This window comes from Ciconia boyciana, chromosome 10 (genome assembly GCF_034638445.1).
Source record: "Ciconia boyciana chromosome 10, ASM3463844v1, whole genome shotgun sequence".
Lineage (NCBI taxonomy): Eukaryota > Metazoa > Chordata > Aves > Ciconiiformes > Ciconiidae > Ciconia > Ciconia boyciana.
In genome coordinates, this window is record NC_132943.1 from 29922270 (window position 1) to 29944561 (window position 22292).

At 50.6% G+C, this 22292-nt stretch overlaps 1 protein-coding gene across 4 annotated transcripts in view; it reads left to right on the top strand.

Annotated features, from left to right (window-relative positions):
* Nucleotides 1–22292, top strand: part of NRP2 (neuropilin 2) — a 90733-nt gene that overhangs the window by 19725 nt on the left and 48716 nt on the right. For all 4 annotated transcript variants that reach the window (XM_072874988.1, XM_072874989.1, XM_072874986.1 and 1 more), the window contains exons 3-7: nt 9919–10100; nt 14485–14715; nt 15290–15445; nt 17343–17512; nt 18555–18710. In XM_072874988.1, the coding sequence (XP_072731089.1) occupies nt 9919–10100; nt 14485–14715; nt 15290–15445; nt 17343–17512; nt 18555–18710 (895 nt within the window). The remainder of the gene's footprint in view (nt 1–9918; nt 10101–14484; nt 14716–15289; nt 15446–17342; nt 17513–18554; nt 18711–22292) is intronic.

Here is a 22292-nt window from a genome sequence, read left to right on the forward strand (position 1 = left end):
TCTTTAAATCAAGCGGCTGCACACCACCATTGAATGCAATGTAATAATATGTTGCAAACCACAGCCTGGTGATCCTGGAATTCCTTATAAGTTAATAGCAGTCATGGTCCACTAATCACAGCCAGGATGTTTTAAGCAACTGTCTTTGATATATCAGTTCAAACACACCATAGAAAGCCTTCCTTACGCTGGCTTAGCAAGTAGATCAGTAGATCATTAGAAAGAGTGAATAACCTGGGGTTTTCTGTTGGGTTTTTTTCCCCCTTGAATCCCAAGGAATTTTTGGTATCTACACAGAGCGTTGCTGAGCAATCACAGTCCAGTAGTCTGGTGGTAGTTTTAAAGTAGCACTGGGTCAGACATGGAGATATTAGTGTTTAATATATTGCTAGAAGCAGAGCCTGAAGCAGTGGGGTCTGACAGCAGAAATCCTATGCCAAGGACTTAGTCCTGTTACAAACGGCACAGAAACTGGCAGGGCGGCTGCTGTGTGTGCGTGCTGTGGCTGCCCCAAATGTCACTTCTTGCAGAGGTGCAGAACACGTTGCGGTCAGCGTGAGGACGGGCACGCCCCTGTGTTTTGAGGTGGGGTCCCCCTTTGCTGCGGCAAGCAGCACTCGCCCGCTGGCGGTGGGAGAGCCCCTGCGCTCAGCCCCGTGCCTGCCGAGGCAGTGCCGCGTGCAGGGTGTTTGCATGGGAAGTGCTCAACGTATTAGAAACCTCCAGGGAACCCTCGGAGCTGGGGTTGTTGACGGATGTCCAACAGGGAGTAGGACCCCCCCGCCAGCAGCACAAGAGTTTGAGGCATGTGCTCAGCTTCCTTCCTCTTTTGCGAGTGTTAGTGTGAGGTTTCATTTACATTGTTATTTTGCAGTGAAAAGGGAAGGTGTAACGCCTGGCTCTCGCACGTTGTGCCTTTGGTAATGCTGATGTTTGGCTGATAATCATGGGCAGGAACAAGGTCTGGGATCTCCATCAGCAGAGGGGACTGACTCACCATTGATCTATGTTCACTGCATCTTGTTGAAGTTTTTTGACCCATTTGATTTCTTAGGTTTTCTTTTGTGAAAACCTTCTGATTTTTCTGCCGTTCAGGAGCAAAACATCTCTCTGTGTCTTTAAATATGGCAGATGGGGATTTCTTCAGATGTCCAACAACTCAATTGAAGGAGACCTCAGGAGACCTCTCCCCTTCCCTGTCCCCCTTCTCAGCCTGTCTTTTCATCTGCAATCTGGAGATGTAAGGGCTATAGTAATAGAGTGTCAGAGGAAGTAATTGATTCATCACACGCCGAGAGAGAAGTCTGTTGCCTTCAGTGTCAATGGAGCTGAACCACAGCCTGGAAGGGTGAGGGAGGCTTGTAAACACTCCATGGCTGAGCTGGCAGGACAAAGCAGACGCACCGCCACAGCTGAGCGAGAGGGTGACACAAAGGGTTGCTTCCAAGAAAATCTTCCTGAACAAAGCAGTGGCAGGGCCCTTGTTTGGGGGAGAAACGGGGACGCTCCCATCCCCCTGTTCCCAGCATGCATTAAGGAGAAAAGGTACCAAGCAGCTTCATGCAGCAGATCCACTCCCTCGTCTCTGGCTCCCTCTCCCATCTCAGCATGGCTGCCTCTCCAACCTGCTGTCCCAGGCAGGGCTGAGCTCACCTCAGGGGTACCGACCAGCCCTGCAAGTGGCTAATTCCTCCCACACCCCGCAGACAGATACTGCTGCCTCCGAGACCTGGGTGGGAGGCCAGTGCTGCCGCGAATGCACAGCAAGGCGTGACGTGTGCATGGCACAGCGCTCGCCCTTGTCCAGGCATTGAGTGTGCTCAGGCCCTCAGCGAGGCTTGGTTCAGATGGCTATTGAGCTGCAAGTGCCCATATTTTGGGAGGAGAAGGGGATAGGAAATGCTGTGCTACCTACACAGCATGCAAGGAGGGATCGGGCAGGTTTGGTGTGCTGTTTGCCCCAGAAACCACTCTTCCTACAAGCTGGCACGGTCGGGTGGTTGTGGAAGTGCCCAAATAGCGGAGGCTGCAGGCCAGTCTTGGCGGCAAAGCTTTGCTTACTTGTGCATGGGCTAAGGCAGGAGCTGGGCTGTGAACAGGCTGTGTCTGAGAAACCGCAGGGTCAGAAAGCTGCCCTGTGGTGGGCTGGTCCCAGGGTGACCATCCGTCATTAACAAGGGATATAGGCAGCCAGGAGCGCGAGGGTGGGCTGGTCAGGGCTCTGTTCTTGCAACCTCCTTTATACAACTGGTGCTTAATGAGTATTTGTTTCAGTTTTGTGCTGAAAAAAGCCAGTGCAAATGAGTGATACGTGGAAAGCCGAGCTGCAAAGCTCCCATCTGATCCCAGTTATTACCAGCTCTTTCGTTCTTCATGGCGTGTTGTGTCTAAGGCCATGACTGATACCATGCCAGCGAGGTGCAATGGGACATCCCTCACTACAGCTCCGTGGAGGGTGTTCTCCTCTGGGAACAGGGCTGGCACAGCGGAGTATGTGAGCGTCCCCTAATCCTCATCAGCACCTGCCAGCCAGTCCCCAGACCTTCAGCCACCAGGGCCAGCCTGGCCCAAACTGGTCTCCATCTATTGCCTGGGCTTTGGGCACTGGATCCCATCGGGAGATGGGAGCCTGTTCACCTGTTCCCCCCACTGCAAAGTGAGCATTTGCCCCCTGCCTTCTCCCTGCTCTGCTGCTTTTCGGCAGTAAATTTTCCTCTTGTGGTTGTTATCTTTTATTATGTACATTTTTTTTCTTTCTCTTAGTGATCAAGTGCCTGTGAGTGGTGACAGTAAAATGACATAGAAACCAAAGTCTATTTTTTTCCACAGATGGATTGTAGCAGAAGGAGGAAAGTGCAAATGCAGTTTCTCAAGTGTCCTGCATTTTGGGGTATGAAAAGGTTGTGAGTTGCTTCAGTTCCCTCAGAGCAGCAACAGAAGGCAGAATGCCGTGGAAAGGGGGGCTATTCTTAACATGCTTTATATATTTTATTCCTGGTTTCACCATGATTTTTCCCTCCAAAGAATACCAAAGACATCTTGCAACAAAAGACCCCTGCAGCTAAAGATAGAAGGGTGAGGAATTTATAGAGAGGGTTTTGGAGACAGAAATAAAATTAAACAGCCATGTGTAACTCCTGAACAACAGCCTGCAGAAAACCCCTAAAGTGCACATTAGCACATCTTGTTTTCTTATATAATGAACGGTTTTCCAGACATGCCCCAGATGAGAGCACTTCTCTACTCCAACGCGCCTTTCCGCAGCGATCTGGCAACACAGCTTGAAGAAGGCAGCCTGAGGAGGAACGGCGAAGCGCGGGAGCCTCTGCTCTCCCGTCCCGGGGGGCGGGGGGCAGCAGCATGCAGCATGCCAGGAGCTGAAGTTCCCTCCTGAATCAGAACTTGCCACAGGAGCAGTTTGCAGCTATGTTTTATTCTTCCCTTTGCAAGATGTATTTTGTCTACCTTTTTTTTTCCCTGCATAAGTTAACGGTAACTGTTGAAAGACTTTTCCCATCGGTGGTGCTTGTACGGGGGTGAAAACAACCCAAGGAGTATAAATAGAGGCTATTTGTAGTTTCCATTTTTTGTCTTCAAGGCATTTTTGAAGAAGTTTTCCAATCTGTTAGGGTTATTTTCTCTCTGTCTCTCTTTTTTTTTTTTCTTTTTCTTTTTCTTTTTTTTGACTGGATGACTGGATTTTTCTCATTTCTCAGAAATTCTGGTCAGATTTTTGAGGAGATAAGAAAATAATCCAAAGCACAGCGGAATGATTACAAAACCCCACAATACTGTGATTACACAAGATGGAAGTGGATGCAGCCAATTCAAAACAAACTTCCGAGAAATCCTAAGCAATTATGCCCCCCCCAGGCCTGGCCCTCCCCCTGCTGCCACCGGATTTTGGTCATTTTAGTCACTGAAATCCAGTGAAATCCCTTCATATTCACAGCAATGATAGCCTGTTTGTCTCTGCTGTTGCCAGGGGCATTTATTTCCATCAGGGCAAGACAAGGGCAAGCTCTGCCTGCTTTGTGTGCATCTTTTGCCTCAGCACGGGCAAAAACGGCCCCACAAGCTGCAGACTGAGAAGAGATTCATCTCTCCTATGTTCAGCCACCTAAAGTCCAGGTCCAGTCAGCGAGAGTGATTTAAACTACCTCTGTCGTCGGTGCAGAAGAGCAATTAATCCCATCCCAAGCTGGGTGTGAGGAGTCTGCTTCCACTGAGAGCAGAGGAGGTTTAGTTGGCTAAAGCTAGATATGATACAGCTTTTTAGGTCTGTGCACAAATTTGTATCACGATCTGTGTCTATGAGGACTGATTCTCTTCTCACCCCAGGATAAATTAGGAGTGATTACCCTTAAAATGATGAGTTACACATGTGTAAAACCAGTTCAAGTCAAAGGAGAATCCAATTCATCTGCTGTATTTATAATTAATTGCTCTGATTAAGGGCTGGCAGCTAAGATCAAACTTCATTGCTCTTGTTTCATCAGACAGCAGAGGTGCTTGACTCTGCTATCATGGCTATAAAAAAAATACCATTTAAAAGTCCCCCACAGTTTCTGCAGCAATTTAACCTTTGAAGGGTGTGTCCTGCAGTTGCTCAAGATTGTATAAACATCACAGAAAAGTTTTCTTGTCTTTCACAATGTAACCACCCATGAAATAAGGATTTGGTTTGAAGGTGGTGTATGAAGATGGGTGGTGACACAGAAAAATCAACTAAGCCAGCTAGCATGTCATGGACATTAATTCTAGCCGCCCCTTGATTGCAAAACAAGCACAGAGCTTCTGGTTCACTGTTTCTTAACCACCTCTATACTGCAGCTGGTATTTCATTTCTAAGAAACATCCTTTTCTTAGAGGATGTTTAAAAAACCTTATGCTTTTTATAACAATTTCTGAGAAATGAACTACCTGCCACCTTTTCAAAGGGAACAATTGCATTTACCAGCTGACGTTATGGCTAAGCAGGTTCTCCATGCCTTCCCCCAGCTACCTGCAGAGTATTAACGCTTGCTGAATTTCACTAGAATTGCAGTTTCTCTTCCTATTCTCAGCAGATGCATTAGAGACACCGAGACATATGGTTCAAGCAGACCAGAGGCCTCGAAGGCTCAAGTCAACACTGGGCATTCCCAAATTTGGGGCTGTTGGCATGCAGTCAGTACCTATTTGTCTCTCTGTCTATCTAGGCCAGGCTCCTCCGATATAATATAATCTGTCTAATCAAGGCTGGCTTCTATTCTTGGCTGTGCTGCAAACTTCCTATGTGACCTTGGGCCAGCCACTGCTCCTCTCTGCCTTCTCACCTCTCAGGCTCTCGTGAGGATCCCATCATTACTGTTTGCCAGGTGCAGTCATGAGCCCTATGCAAATGCCTATAAATAACAGCTCCAAATTAAACGTTGGGGAAGTTCAGGTTAGAGCCTTGCGACTCTCTCTGGCCCGGGCAAGCACTGGAAACGGGGCTTAGCTGCATGCAAGCCATCACCTGCTCCAAATCACAGCTCTGGGAAGAGACTGAGAAAGCTGCCAGCTAGGTCAGAGCCTGGTCTGGGGAGCCAGCCCTCCTCGGCTTTGAAGCAAGACTCACACAAGTTTATGTATCAGGAGGACTTACATTATGGCTGTGAACATATACATGATTTATTGTTCGTGTTTCTCGCCATCCTAAGCTAATGTCCCTGTAATGTCCTTGAAGCACGTTGCAGTGGGGAGGACTCGGCATCTCTTAGGATTTGGGGCTGCGGGGCAACAGGTTTGTTGATTGTGCGTGGAGCAGTGTGAGTCCCCAAACTGTGCTTTGTGCTGCGTTGGGTGCCTCAGGAGAGGAGCACCCAGAGGAATGGGGCAGGCCCTCCGGTGCTGCTCCCCAGGTGGGTCGCAGCATTTCTGGAGCTCACCAGTGCCTGGGTGGGCACCTGGGAGGTCTGCGCTGGCCTCGGGGGACGGTGGAGCACAGCTCAATGGCCAGGGAGCAGATTAGCTATTTCACAACAGAAAAGGACTGAAAAGGTGGAGGTCTTCTCATAATCACTGCAATTGGGGCTTGTTTGCCTTTATTGTGCCTCTCAGCCTTGTTTGGAGAGCCAGCAGCAAAGTGACTTAGGGAAAATAGAGAGAAAGGAAAGACTGGGAAGCAGAGAGGGTTGACTGGAGGAAAAAGCAAGCAAGCAAGCATGAGTAATACAGGCATTAGAAGTGCTTTATAATTAGTTTATAAAAGCTCTCTTAACATCAGCAAAGCACTTTCTACTAAAAATCTTTAATAAAACCGCAGCAATATTTGTAAGCATTGTATGTTTTCCATTTAATTCTGTTAAACAGCTCCAAGAAGAGTGTCTAAGCAATGCATTTCCCTCCTTTCTCAACCCCCCATTGTCTGGGCAGTTAAAAGCACTTCAGCTTTGCCTCCCTGCCTTAAAACTCCCTGGTGGAAGCCTCTGTTTGAGGCGGTTTCAAACCAACTGGCTGGCCTTCCCACTCAAGCAGCAGCTGAAAATACCCTGCCGCTGGAGGAGCAGCCAACTGCAGTCACCTTCCCTGCAAGAAGACTTGGTTAATCCATTGACTGTACTTGTGGTTATGGATGCTGCACCCTGCCCTGACATGTTTATGGTTGGCTCATTGGAGCAGTGCCTCGAAGTGGCCATGAAATGTGCTTGGAGATGGCGGCTTGCCCAGTGGAGGTGATGCCAGAGAGGTCAGCCCACAAAGATGTTGGTGCACGTTGACTGAAACAATGGATTTGGTTGTATGAGTGAAATGCAAATTGCTGGGCACTGGTCAAGACAGTTTGGATGCCATCGCTGCATAAATATGTCCCACCCAGCTGTGCCTTGGTCTGTAATTATCTGGAAATGAAATGGTTAGAGTAGAAAGCATCCCCAGGGTTGGGTTTTTTTCCTTCCAATTTTTCTTCTTGTTTTTCACACGGGAAGAACAAAGTCTGGAAACCATGCTTAAGCTTAACAGAAGCAAAGGTCTGGCCAACTAGATTTTAACATGGCCAGTGACCCAGTGTGAGGAGAATGGGGTTTATCAGCTTGTTTGATTGTGGGCCAAGGCATGGACACGACTGAAGCACATAATGCCAGAAGAGTCTGTGGTGGGGATTAGCTGGTGTTCTTGCTGAAGTTTGAAAGTTTCACATTTTGGACCGGATGTCTTTGGTGTTTCATTTTGAAAGCCTGCAGCTTAATTGCTATGTTGGAGAGGAAGTAGGTGCTCCTGCTCATCTGGGCAGGAGTTATTTCCTGAGTGTAATACTCTCCCAATTCACACTGTGTTTATATGACCTGAAGAGAGTTTTGCGTCATGAGGAGCGGAGGGCTTGGGCCAAGATTTTTTTAACTAGGGAAGAAAACTCTTATGCATTTATATTCATTTTACATTTGGCAAAAATTATTCCCTGACCTTCTCCTGGGGGCTTTTTTAGTTGTTTGTAACATTTGATTTATTAAGGATTAGCTCCAGTAGGAGAAAGCTCAGTTAGATGCTTGGATGAAGCCAAACAGGGTTTAATTCAGAGAGGCAAATATTTCGTTGTTATTTACTTACTAGGTTCATTCTTCTAATTTTCCATTTGCAGATTGCCCATGAGCAGATTGCAATATTCCCAAATTGTATGTATTATTGGAAGTTATTCACCCACTCAATAAGCAAATATTTCTTAGTCCAGAATTTGCTTCTGAAATTGCCAGGGCTCCTACAGCACTGGGTGGTTTGAGAAGCCCTGTGGACAGCACTAGGATGTTTGGTGTGCTGGCTGCAGCAGAAGCTGTGATCATTACAGTCAAGTAGTTGAAGCCGTGTACTGTGTTGGCGAGTTACAACCCCAGAAGGACACAAACAGATGTGATTCCCTGGGATGCAGCTAACCTCTGCCTGTGCCATGCAAATGGCAGCTTTTACAGTCTGCTCCGTTAACTGTGTTTTGCCAACATTCATGTTTTCCCCAAATTAATTTTTTGCCACATATTCACGATTTCACTAGTAGCCAGTAGTCCTGCAGCACAGATGTGTACTTCAGATGTGGAAGGGCTGCAAGTGCAGAGAGCAAGTAGTTATTTAGAGAACAAAATGTCCCCGCTGTTTGCTCAGTGCTACTTTAAACAAATAGACAAACAAGGAGGAAAAAATTCTACTTAAAAGAAGCACTAACACCGCCCTCTGTGTTCCTCCTCCCTGGGGAGATGGTGGGATCAAGCCACACATGATGGACATTAGTGGGGTCAGGCAGGGTGCTGCGGGACGGTGTCAGGGTAATAAGGGGTCACGAGGTGATAGGGAGCCGCACCGAACTGAGGAGAGAGCAGAGGGAACAGATCTTCATTTACATCGCTGTGTGTCCACCCACCAGCTAAGCTAAATGCTCTTCCTGTGCGAGTGCCTCTTCTCAAGACCGCTTGGATTTCACGTTCGCCAAGCCAATTGAGTCTGTAACGAAGTTAAAGGCTGGGTGATTGCAGCTAGCTGAGGGCTTGGTCCAGCGTAGACAGGATTTTATCTGCAGGCATTTTGCTTCTGGCTCTCAGCCTGATTTAGTCCCAGAAAGGAGTGAAACTGAAGCCGTCCCGGCCATTTTTCTTTGTGGAGGAGCACACTGAGTCCCTGTAAGTTTGTTTTGAGGTTGTTGCCTGCCGATGTGTGCTTTGCAGAACAGGAATGAGTCACATGAGGATCATTCTGTATCCAGCAAGCTACTTCTCCTTTCAACTCTCCGTTCCCAAACAGGAGATCTTGTGACAAAGAAGAAAAGCAGATTCCTGGCAGACTGGAAATGCTTTTTCCCTCCCTGGCCCCGTGAGAAGAGCTGTAGCATGTTGTTCAAACAGGTTGATACAAAGCGAATAAACAGTCGAAGAGAGATGGACAGTTTCTGTAAATAGCAGCGTGCTGGCCAGAGAGGAGAAGAGGGGCGGGAGAGCGCGGGTGTTAGAAGGCAATTGAAGAACAAGATGTTCACGTAAAAGCTGTTTGTTTCTTCACAGCACACAGAGCCTGATACTACCTTGCCATTAGTCATGGCCTAGAAAATATGAAGGAGTCTGTGGGAGTTTCACCTTCCAGCCAGACTTTGCAACAAGCTTTTGTCTCTGCACCAGGAGGCAATTCTTCCAAACCTACAGATTCCTCCCCCAGATGGTTCAGATGCCCAGCAGCCATGCCGGAGGGCAGGTGGGGCATCGCCAGATGGGGTTTAGCAAAGGCAGGTTGCGGTTACAGGCTGTACAAGGATCAGGCAATGGTGAATGGGGTCGCCGAGCTCTTATGCAGCACTTCTCATCCACAGAAATCTTTGATAGCACTTAATAGAAGAGGATCAGTATCACTGTGCAAGTGCTAAGTAAGTGTACCACCCACAGTTGTTAAAGGACCAATGTGGTGTCAGACAGTGCACAAAATAGCTAGCCGCTCACGTGGATTGAGCATTGACTATTTGTTTAATGCTTGGGGTGTGCTTGGCCAGATCCCACCTGGATAGTGGAATAAACTGAGCTGTGCTAAGTAGCACGATGGCACTTAAGGAGAGTGGCAAGGGAAGGAGAGCAGCCCCAGGAGAGTTGTATCTGAGCTTCTCCCCGTGCCGAAGGAGTCTTGTGGAAATGGAGGCAAATTGTGTCCTAAATTTTGCATGTTGACTCTGAAGTTGAAGTGGATGTGGCTGCAATAAATTAATGATGTGAGGAGCAACGGGGGAAGGGACTTAAATGTAGCCAGACAGGCAAAAGGGAAAAAGCATATTGGGGGGGGTGTGGTGTGGTGTGAGTGATAGAGTCCTGGGTACCTGTCTGGAAGATATTCTGTGAAATATGCGGATATAAAGAAGTGTTTTGTGTTTGTTCCTGGCATCCTGAAGCATCTCCCTGACAGATGGTTTTACTGCCATTTCACCTACCTCCACAGGTATGACTATATTGAGATCCGAGATGGGGACAGTGAAGCGGCAGACCTGCTGGGCAAGCACTGTGGGAACATAGCACCTCCTACCATCATCTCTTCTGGCCCCTCTCTCTATATCAAGTTCACCTCGGACTACGCACGGCAAGGTGCCGGCTTCTCCCTGCGCTACGAGATCTACAAGACAGGTGAGTGTCTGACTCAGTGCCTGTCTCCCAGGCTGTTTGCCACGATGATCTTCACAAGGAGACGTCTTTGGCCACCTTTTCAATATGATTTTTAGCATGTTCTCCAGAGATAAAGGGCTCTGGGTTTTTTTTGGGTTTTTTGTTTTTTTTTTTTTAATTTAAGCAGGTCTGTTGCATCACATTTCCAAGAAGGTAAAGATGTTAGTGGCGCATGATAGTGCATTTTTGGATCACAGTGTGGCATCAAAAGCAGGGTTCCTCCTTAAATGCTCTCTTGTATTCGAGGACTAGAAACGTCTATCTTTTCTCCTTGGCATTTGTGGAGCTTGTTAGGGCTAACTGGGGATTGTCCCTCGGTTAGGGGAGCATGGAGCTCCCCCTCCTGTGGAGCTGCAATTCAGGGCTGATCAATGATGCTGTGTTTTCTCTCCCTGGAAGCGGGGTTTGTAACTGGGGAGCTCTGGTTTTCAAGGAACTGCTGTCAGCAGTGCTGTCAAGAGCTGAGATGGTGCCTTTCCAGGCAGATATAAGAGGAACTATTCATAATTCTGTTTAATACCAAACTATTATTGAGGAAAGGACAAGCTGCTCAAAAGCCTTTTAATAGTGTTTATGTCTAAATATTTGCCAGAATTGTGTGTCTGGGAAGAAGGAGGCTTGAGAAAATAAAACCCGCTCTGTGTGCACTCTGTGTGTGCAGGTGAGAGAGGTGTGCCTGCGTGCCGAGGGAACAAGAGTGTTTTTTGCACAGCGATGCGGGTGCCCGCGCTGTGCCCACATTCCTTGGTGGTGCATTGGAAGAAAACACACACACAGCTTTCATGTCATCGTATCCAGCATGAAAAAAATGCCCGTGCCTGGTGAAGAACCAGAAAGGAGCACAACAGGGTCACTTACCCAGCCTCTTCAAAGGGAAGGCAGGGAGCACAGGCACCAGTGCCCAGGGGCCCTGGCCCAGCTGCGCGGCAGGCAGAGGTTGTGCAGGCAGCCCGCAACCTGGTCACACGTAGTTGTGAATGTGGAGACTCTGCTGCAAGAGGGTGGGAATGGGACTCCCCAAATTCATTGTGAAATGATGAGGACAGGAGGTGTCTGGAGGTTCAGGTGGATGAGGAAAGTGCAGTTGCTGGTGGTTGCCTGGGCTGTGTAACCGGCCATTGAGCTGCTGTGGTGCAGCCAGCTCACCGCCACTGTTTGTTAATGGTTAGGACGCAGATTAGTCCTGAAGGAGTTTAGTGGTTCAGCGGGCTATTGGGGTTTGCTGAGGCCAGTTGCCAGCACGGAGGATGGCAAAGAATGCCTGTGTTCAGGTGGGACGACTGCCGACCCACCTCATCCTCCCTTGCCTCTCCCTCCCTGTGCGCGCCCCCCCTCAGCCCAGCAGACTGCACTGGGTTGTGCTTGTCCTCACATCGGGACCGTGCCCTGAGTCAGGCACGGGGCGATGTGGAGTGGTCCAGCCGGCTGAAGTGGCCGGGCCAGGCTGAGCAGGGCTGGTGGGCAGGGATGGCAGGCGGGAATCCTGGCTGCCTGGCTGCGAGCCAGCAAGGGCCAAATTCATGGGGAAAGGAGATTTTGTCGCTGCTGGTAGGGAGGGAGAGGAAGCAAGGGCTGCTCTGGGAGAGAGCAGGTGTTGGATGGAGGCTGGAGCCGAGTGTGTCCCCCTCTACGTAGGTCCCTGCAGAGCTGCCCTCAGGTCTGAAGTGGTGTTTGGGCTCCTTTAGCCACCCCACGCCCCCGCAGGGGAGAGACAGCCGTCCTCTCCATAGAGCCCCGCTTTCTTCCAGCCACGGCCCACGAAGCGCAGGCCCGCAGGCAGGTTCGGGCGCAGGAGCGGGGATGAGGCCGCGCTCCGGGAGCGCCCCAGCCCAGCCGCCAGCGGGGCTCCCGGGGGGGCGGTGGGCAGCGCTGGCTCTGGGGCCGCCGCGCTACAAGCAGACCCTGCCTGTTGTTTGCAGGCAGGCAGGCACGGGCGAAGTTTCCTTCTGAGCTGTCAGCGCAGCCAGCAAGGGTGTCACCAGCTTTAAAGGTCATCGGATTGTCATTGTCCACATCAGTAAAGGCAGTGTGGCTGCAGCTTCTTTCTTCCTTAAAGGTGACCTAAAAAGCCAGCTCCTTTCAACTGAGCATTTATTTCCACACCTTGTGCTAAATTTCCCTTATCACGGTGTGAGAGAGGAGCAATCTGCATACAAACAGCTGCATACCAGTCTTTGAATCCCCTGATGGGTATCAGTCAGCGGTCTGTGGGCTGACAAAAGAGCCGCCTGCCCTGGCTGGTCCAGCCTCCCTGCTGCTCACTTTGTGAGTCAGTTTGGCAGAGCTGGCCTGAGCTCTCATCGCTGGGCATCAAAGTCTCCTCTCAGGCTGGTCCATGCTGCCGGAGCCAGCATGACTCCCGTTGATTATCTGCAGCTTCCTTATAAAAAACCTGATCATTGTGTTTGCTGGTATCAGCCAAACTGTAGACGAAGATGCCAAACACAAAAAGAGCCCCCACATGAGGAAACTGTTGTTGTCTAATGCGGTGACATAGTTACATCTCTCTCCTGTCTCTAGGGGACAGTCCCTGACTCTGGGTTTAGTCTTTGATATTCTCCCTAGCTCAGAGCTTGTGTTATTTTCCCTATTTATCTATTTGTCTTTCAAGCTGTTTGGAACGAAGTACACCCTTATCCCTGTTCCCGGCATTATGCTGTGATTTGTGTTTGGCCTTATTTTTTGCCTCTGTGTTTTACCCCACAGGTTCACACCAGAAAAGCTGGCTGCTTCATTAGGTAGTCAATTAAGAGCCTCTCCCGAGTAGCTCTCCAGCTAGGCGCTGCATAATGCAGTGCCGGGATCCTGCTATTACTGCAGGCTGCTGGCCTGACTCCTGTAGGTTAATGCTGAATTGAATAACAAGTCTCCCATTAGTCCCAGGAAGGCTCGTGCTGCCTGGAAGAGCCGGAGCAGAAGGGTTTGTAGAGGAGAAGGAGGGTGTCCCAGTAAAACCAAAGCAGAAACCTTTGCGAATGCTAATGCCGGGTTGCAGCAGTGGCCAGCAGCCTCTCTAACATCCCCTTTTGCCTCTGATAGCTTCAGGCTGCAGATTTCTGTTGCCTATTGTCCTGTCTCCACAGTGCAGCGGTTTCAAAGTCACCGTGGTATGAATACGACACAAATTCCCCTTTCCCCGGCCACCCTGAGGCACCTTGGCTGTGTGAGAGGGGGCATGGAGCTGGCCTGGCTGCAGGCGAGGCCAGTGCCGAGGTCAGCAATAAATAAGAGGGAACATTGTCTGCCCTCCTTGCCATGCAAAGGTCTTCCTTAAGGATAGAAATAACTTGCATTTCTGGTGTGGACGGCTCAGTCTGTAAGAAAGAGGGCTCTGTTCCTCTTCTCAGCAGAGATGCCCCCCATTACCCCCACTCTTGCCACGGCTGTGGAGTGGGGACGTATGCTGGAGCTGCCCCTCATGCTTTGCGTGGGACTCGGGGGTCTGCAGGCTAACTGCATGCTTCCCGAGGGTTTCCATCTAACAGTGGAGACATTGGCACCCTCCCCCGGGCCCTTTCACTGTGTAAATATTTGTGCTTCCTGATTTTCTCAAGAGGAAACTGAGGCACAGATGTCCATGCTGGAGGGGGAGAGGTTGAAGGAGACCAGCCCCTGGGGACAGCTTTTTCCAAAGAGATGGCATCGCCGTTACTCCTCTCTGCCCCTTCCCAGGCAGCCCCCTCCCTGAACCGGTGCTCCTCCATCCAGTCTGGAGCTGCTGTGGCCCTTTGCCAGCATAGCCGGCTGGTGGCAGCCGCGGCAGCGAGGACCATGTACAACAGCCCCCTGCGCGCTAGCCAGCATCGGCCCCTCCGCGGGCCTTGGGGTGGCAGATACAGGTCTCCCGGCAGGTCCCTGTTTGGGGAGCCCAGCGGACAGTGGGTAGGGCTGGCAGGGGAAGCCCAGCCCAGCTCGGCATGGCCTCCCTTCCCCACCAGGGCCACCACCACTGGCGTGGGGGACACGGCAGGGTGCTGACTTGCCAGATTGCAGCCGTGCTTATGGGTGGCTTTGGATGGGATCACTCTCCTGCTCCTGTTTTTGGAGTAATTGTCAGGGGGATCAGCAGCGGCATGTGGGTTACATTTGCAGAGCTGTCTGAGGGATTTAGACACATGCTGTCCACTCCAGTGAACACATGGACCTTGCCTCTCCACCTGTGGAAAGTTTTGAAAATCACCCTCTCGGTCATTGCAGGAATTCACACAGCTCTTGGGTTACAGGACATTTCCAGAAGTGAATACACAACCCCTCTAAGCTCAAAATGGGGTTTCCACAGTGTGTCAAGCTGTTGGCATTAAGCTGCATTGTTGCTAAGGCCGCGGGTTTTTTCCTGCCACTACAGGCTCTGAGGACTGTTCCAGAAACTTCACTGCCTCCAATGGCACTATTGAGTCTCCAGGTTTTCCTGACAAGTATCCACACAACCTGGACTGTGTCTTCACCATCATAGCCAAGCCAAAGACAGAAATCCTCCTCCACTTCCAGCTCTTTGACCTCGAGCACGATCCACTGCAGGCAGGGGAAGGAGACTGCAAGTACGACTGGCTGGACATCTGGGACGGCATTCCTCAGGGTAAGCCATGGGGTGCTGCGCTGCTGTCCTCAGCCTCTCTTGGTGTCTCACAAAGCTCCAAAACTGTGCGGTCTGTGTCTGAACACCAAAGGCGCCTAACCTCAGACGTGGCTGCAGCATGCAGCCTGCCATCGGGGCACTCCGTGGCCAGCAGTGGGGACAGTGCGCTTGCAGAAGGCTGCATGCATTAAACCCCAAACTACTGCTCTGTTGTAACCACTGATCTGAAAAGCCCCATGGGACGCTCCAAGATGCCACCGGTCCTCCCTCAGGGAAGGGCAGTGGGTTCATGCAGTGCTGGGAGGACCTCCCTACTGCGTACCAACACCAAGAAACAGAGCAGATTGGAGCATTTCCCAGCAATTGCAGAGCAACGCCTGCTGCAGTGGATATTTCTGCACGGTGCACTGCATGGCACTGGGCCAACGGATGTAAAAAATAGCCCATCCCCAAAGCTTTTCTTTTATCCCGATCAGTCCCACTAAGGCATCCCCGCTGAGTGATGCCAATCTGCTGGTGACCCAGGAGGTCGGTGGAGAAGCAGGCGTTAACTTTGCTGCTCTTCCTTTTGCAGTTGGCCCCTTGATAGGCAGGTACTGTGGCACTAAGATGCCGTCAGACATCCGCTCAACCACCGGCGTCCTCTCGCTCACGTTCCACACGGATCTGGCAGTGGCTAAAGATGGTTTCTCTGCTCAGTACTACTTGATCCAGCAGGAAGTCCCAGAAAGTAAGTTGGAAACGTGTGTGTATGACTTTAGGCAGTCGTGTCACCTGTTTTTCCCAAGTCTTTCACTTGGCACATGCGAGAGTGAGCAGGCAGGAGTGTGTCCAGGGGCTGGTCCCCCACTGGCAATGCAGACAGCAGTTACACTAGCTGTGTTCTCTGTTTCTCATAGAAGTGAGATTTCAGTAAGAATCACGCTTTCTGACCTTTCTTTGACTTTTCACTTGCTTGCGAAGTCTTCTCAATACCTTTTGGGATAGAATCCTTCATGTATATGCTCAGCCCAAAGGATTTAGGGGAAGACTTCAGCCCAGCGGGTGCAGCAGATTCATTAGAGCACAGGGGAAAATACTCTCTCCTTCTCTCTGGTTTTCCAAAAATTCACAGCCCTGAACTACAAATTGGAATTTCTTGCCTGTCTAATTAAAAAATGCCTAAAGCTCTAAGAATTTCAAACCAAAATTTATTTCAGATCCCTTATTAAGGGAGGTAAATCTATGTGTAGTGTGGAAGTAAGTTGTGTGTTTTGAGAATGAAGAGCATTTTGATTCTTTGTGATAATGCTTGCAGGCGAGGAAAGATTCTGTTTGTTTTCCCATGGTATTTTTACATCAGAGCTACAGTTCTCGACCTCTGTTAGCAGTGAACCCATGATACAACAGAAGAAGCCTTCAGGACACCCCTCAGTCCCAGAGAAAGAGAGGGGGTCCCTGACCCGGCACTGAAAACCCATGACAGAGAGCAGGGTGGAGTAGGAGTTGTGCAGCACTAGGGCAGCTGGGTTACGGGCTCTTGCTCTGTGATTGAGTTAGGGATGTTCTGCTGAGGCTGAGAGAGTTACAGACAAGCATGAGCTCTTCACCATTACCTATATCCACACTCAGTTGATCTGTTCTTTAATCCCCTTTCTATTCGGTTCTTTAAAAGGATTGGGAAATAAAATGTCAATGACACACAAAGCTTGAGAAATCAAGCACAAGAGCTGTTTAAAGGGCCAGGCCTGTTTTGGTTTATGCTGGTGTAAAACTGAAACTTTAATAATACCACTGAGATCTTAACTTGGCCCATCATTTCCACCTAGGATTGACTTGGCCACATTAAAAACACAGGCAGTTTGGTGGAGCCCCACTGGTTTACAGCAGCGGCACACTTGGGCCCATGCAGTATTTCCTATCAATGTTTTCTTTGCTATTGTTTTTACAGGACAGCTGCCATAAAATATATGAGATGTGCAATAAGATTGAACTAATTGTGATTTTTAAAGCCTTAGAAGTGAGGAAACCCAAATGAAAGCATACCAGAGTCTTTCATATTCTTGGCTGGTTAATTCTTGTGGGCCTGATATCACATATAGCGCATGCACATATACACAGACACATACACACATGTATCCATACTCTCACACATACACAAAACCTTTAGACCTTCGTGTTCCAGACCTTGACGTTCCTGCCGGCAGCACAGCAGTAAGCACCCTCCTGTTGTGCCTACCCATACTCCTTGCTTTGTCAGTGCTTAGATTTCACCTCCAGCCTTCAAGAAGATGGGGAACTTTGTGGCAAGGGGACTTGGGACATCTTGGTGGAGATGGTGCGTGGGAAGGGACAGAATTGTGTCAAAACTGTGCAAGGGTGAAGGAGAGAGAGAAAGGGAGAAAGATCTGGACTGTATTAGTTTTCAGAGGGCCATGCAAACATAAAGCTGCCCCATCTTTAATTTTTCAGTGCAGTCTGTGAGCACACACAGCCTGCAAGATGGTGCAGATCTGTTCATCTTTCTAGGCAGGCAGCTTTGCTTGGGGGTTAGCTGGGGAGGATAGTTCAGGGCTGCCTTCCGCTTGGGAGTGGAGTACAGAGACTGTAAGCTGATCTCTGTGTGTGCATGTGTGTGTCTGCTCCAGACTTCCAGTGCAACGTGCCACTGGGGATGGAGTCTGGCAGGATCTCCAACATGCAGATCAGTGCCTCCTCCACCTACTCGGATGGCCGATGGACCCCTCAACAGAGCCGGCTCAACAGCGATGACAACGGCTGGACCCCCAATGTAGACAGCAACAAAGAGTACCTCCAGGTACGCATGCTTTCCAGCCCCCTCGCCTCTTCCCCCACCAAATGGAGTGTCACGCTGTTAAACTGACCATAAGGCTTGTTGAATTTTTTATTGCCTCTGTGGCTCACGGGGAGCAAGCAGCAGGGGAGCTGCAGTGTCTCCGTGAAATGCGACAGGCTGGCTCTCCCATTAGCACGCCTGCACGAGGGCTGGCTTGACCCGCTGTCTATCTCCCACTCCCTCCTTCCTGCCCAAAACCTTGATGGACTTTCCAGTATACTGACAGAGACTGAGGGACCTCTGCCACTTACAAGGGCCACTGACTCCGCCACTGGCCTGAGGACCAGAGTCTCCAGGAGGCGCATGGTAAAACAACTAGAATAATGTTTATCTCTTCAGAGATGCAGGGAGTGTGAGCAGGCTAACGTCAGGTAGGGGGCTGACAGAGCAAAGGCTTTCCCTGGGAGCTGGTTAGATCCACAGTCTCTGTCCGCACAGGGCTTCTGGCTGTGTCACATCACCTTGAGACGCTGCTTGCTAAAGGGCACTAGGAACGGGAGGTGGTGAATGTCATTGCTTCTAGCAGACGTCTCATTCTTCATTCATGGCAGTGCTACCAAGCCAGCTCTGCTGACCTTTCTCAATCCACATTGTAAAAAAAAAAAAAAAGAGCAAAGGAAAACCAGGAACTGCAGCACTTGCTAATTGGACATCATGCTTTTATTTTATGTGGAAAAAGTCAGCCTCTGTCCTGCTTTAATGGACATGAGCTTCTGTGCAGATCCTGTTGCTTGGTCTGAGGCAGGAAGAAGGCTTTGTGATGGTCCCATATGGACAGACATCAAGATCCTTAGTTACTCTTGTCCCATGGTCCTATCTGCAAGCATCCTGCAGAAATCAGCCCAGGGGGGTTGTGCTTGTTGAAATGTGCACCCACAGATGGAATGAGACAGACTGAATTTGCACCTTTTCATGTTTCAGAGACAGAGGGACGAACTAACTAGTCAGCCTGGGCTCTCAGGTGGTCACCGTTCTCTCTCTTGTCCCTTTTTCCCCTGGAAAGGTGGACCTCCACTTCCTGACTGTGCTGACAGCCATTGCCACACAGGGTGCCATCTCCAGAGAAACCCAGAATGGCTACTATGTCCGTACTTACAAGCTGGAGGTCAGCACCAATGGGGAGGACTGGATGATGTACCGACACGGGAAAAACCACAAGGTAAAGGCCTTTTTGTCTCTTTTGCATGCACCTTGGTGAGTCTTGCAGCCAACGGGAGGGAATAGAACAGAGAGATTTTACAGGCCCGGAGAGTTTAATCTGTGAGGGACCCTTTTTCTGATGAGGGCTAATAGACTGATGATGCTCTGAGCAGAAATAGTCCTTCCTCCTCTGCACAGCAATGAGGAAACACTATTCCTTGGAAAACCTGGCTGCTGTTGCATCTTTCGTGGTGGCGAGAGTATGTTATTTGACTGCAAATGAAGGAGAAAATGCTTTCACAGTCTGTGTTTTGCCATACAAGATGCATTGAGCTTTTATGGCCGTAGCCCCATCTGCATGCTGGGTTAACAATCACAAAACCACATGAAACCGTAGTTCAGGAGTTATTGAGGCCTGGAAATGAAAGGGCACAAATCCTAAGAGGGGATCGCACCATCCCAGAGAACAAAATGAACAATAAATAATGAGGAGCAATTCAGGCTGCCAGAGCTGTGGGATCTGCGCTAGCAGGCGCAGTCGGCAAGGATGCATTGAGCCCTGGGAGCTGCTGCACACTCTCACCGTGTTTCTGGGAGGCATGCAGAGATGGGAGCGAGGGGGAGGGAGGGTAAATACGGGTGTTCAGCCCTTCCAAGCCTTGTGGGTGCTGCTGCGTGGCCAGGCGAGGCAAGCTCGAGGTGGTCTGCATGGGAGCTTTGGTGTACAGGGAGGGGGGTTAAGGGAGCCATGGTGCCAGGCTGGTCCTGCTCCGTCACTTGCCGTGGTCGTGTGGTTGTCCCCTGGTTAAGGGCACCTTGAGAAAGCCCTTCCCTGCTCTTCTGTGGTGCCCACCAGCACTGCTGCCGTGGCTCAGGTCCTGCCCGTTGATGTGCCATGATCTGTCTGCATGAACTCGGTGGCTGGGGTCCCACACACCTCCCCCCGCACACACGTCCCAGCAATTTCTGCTTGCTCAGCGTTTCTGTTAAATTAGCTGTCCCCTCCCTTTGCTGGCAGAGGCGCTGCTGGCATGAAATGCCGTAGCCTGCCTTGTCCAGGATTCATCCAGACGTTTCCTTCCCTTCCAGGCTGTGTGATTTCCCCTTCCCCACAAGTGTGTCTCACGGTTCAAATTCATTCTGCTTCCCAGAATGAGTCATCTCTGTGCAGAGGCCCCTGTTTTAGAGGCAGGGAAATAGAGGCACAGGGCAGCCCAGCACCCCATAGGAGAGTCAGCAGCTGGGCTCCCCCAGACCTGGGGCGGGCTGGCTCCGGGCCGCAGCTCATGGCAGAGCTCAGCGTCACCCCAACGCAGCGGCCATGTGCTGGTGCGGAGGCTCTGTGCTCTCCCAGGACCCGCTGGCCGTGGCAGACCTTTCTGTGAACAGGGGCCGTCTCTCCTCACCCCGGGCACCCCGTGGAAATGGGGAGTTTGAGGTCTCGCTGGGACGGTTTCAGCAAGCCAAGGCAGACGGGAGATTGGCAACACGCCGGGCAGAGAGGTGGGTTAAATACACAGTTCAGAGTTTCAAATAACCACTGGCAATAAATTTACCTTTTGGAGTCTAACTGGGGTGGGAATCTGGCCTGGAGGGTGGTTTTAGTCGCAGGGGAGAGTAGATATCCCGGCCATGCAGACCATTGGACACTGGATCCTCAGCCAGGGTGGAGCAGGACAACGTGGCCGGTTTCAGTGCTGCTGGGCCAATTCACATCGCTCCAGCAAGACCCTAAAGCCGGGCTGGTGTCAACCCAAAGCAGTCCCATAGCCACATGAATTGCCACTATTTCAGGATTTGGCCCTCGAGTCCTATCAGCTTTCTTCTGCTCTGTTTTCTCTCTTCACAAAAAAGAAGAAAAATCAAACCTCTCCTTTTTTACTCCTTTATTCCAGTCTCGCTTCGTTCCCATGTTCTGGCCTCAATTTAGCCAACACCTCCCGAGGCTGGAGGATAAGTAATGGCTTTTTGGTGGCTCGCCTACCCCTTGCATCCGGGTGACTGCTTTCCCTCCCCACCGAACGACCGGCCGCCAGCCACCGAGCCAGCGGGGCCAGGGCAAAGACCCTGGCTCACAGGCCTGGTGCCGGGGAGCTCTGGGCCCGCGTTCCCCACCCGTGTGAATCCCCGCCGTTCCTGCGTTAGGCATGTTCCCAGATGTCTGTATTCAAGGTGCAGATTCCTCCCTGCGTCAGTGCGGCGCTCCGCACGGTGCAGGCTGCAACGGTGGAGCGAACCATGCCAAATAGATTTGTCAAGTCTGCCGCAGCTTGATTTGGTGCCATGAGCAGCAGGGAGGGAGGGGAGGGGGTGGACAGACAGGGACTCTCTATTCCTCTCTATACATGCAGATATATACGTATATATATACATATATATATACACACATACATATATATATATGCACACGCACACATAGGCATATGGGGTGTATCAAACACTGCTCTGAATTTCTGCCAGCTGTGTGGGCCAAAAGCAAAGCTCTGCCATGTTATAGGCGGGTCAGCTAACACGTACATCTTCACCAGGGAGCTGAAGCAAGAGAAAACCAGTGAGTGCAGGAGGGGCGGGGAGGGGCTGGCGCTCTCTGCAGAGGATGGGGAGCTCTGACCTCCCCTCTTTCGCCCCCCCGCTTCCCCTCCCTCCGGTGTTTCGGAGGAGAGTGGGGCCAGGGTGTTTGCCTGCGAAACGTGATGGCTCACCTTTGAGTCCCCAGCTGCTGGCACTCACAGCGAGGGAAACGGGAAAGGCATTCCCCCTGCCTGGCAGCCCGCTCCCCACAAAGCTCAGCCCAGCACACCCCAGACAGCCCCCTGTTCAGGGGGTGATGCTCTGTCCTTGCCTGGGGCGTGGGGCCAGGAGGAGAGGCTAATCCAGTGACCTGGCCAAAGGTGCAAAGCTGTCTCCTGTGTGTCCCCTGAGAGAGGAGACAGGGAGGAGAGCAGCCACCACCATGTGTTGCCCCACGCTCTCCCCTTACTACCCACCAGCGCATCCCCATGGGACAGGACCAAACAACCCCAGCCCCAGAAAGGCTGCTCTGGCTCTGGCCCTCCCTGTTGCATCCCCCTCTGTGTCATCCGTGGTCGATGGCCCCAGAGGTTATCTTCCAGGCACCGACCCTGGTGTGTGCGCCAAGATCTTATCTAGCAGTTTGCAAATGTCTTTAGAAAACAACAACTCCTTCTTGAACCCAAGGAAGGAAAAGAGCACCTGGCAGGATTTGACCTTTTGTTTTTGGCCATTTTCTTCGGACAGATTCAACTAGGAGGATTTTATTGGAAAACAAAGTGCTCATCCATTCTGATGCACTTCCTTCTTTGTAGGGTCTCGGGTTCCAGCTCCCGTGTGGTCTGAGCCGCTCTGTCTTAGTAACTGCAGAGATCAGCTCATGGGGATCATCTAGTGTGGTGAGGGACTGAGGGACGGGATGGGTTTCAGGATTCAGGGTGGGCTGGGAATGTGATGGGTGGTCTCACTGCCTCCATTGCTTTGTATGTAAAATGGGAGGATGCAACTGAAACATTTGCTTTGAGAACCTGTATAAGTCAATGGATGAGAAATGGCAGCAAGATCCAGCTGATGCACATTTTCCATTTCC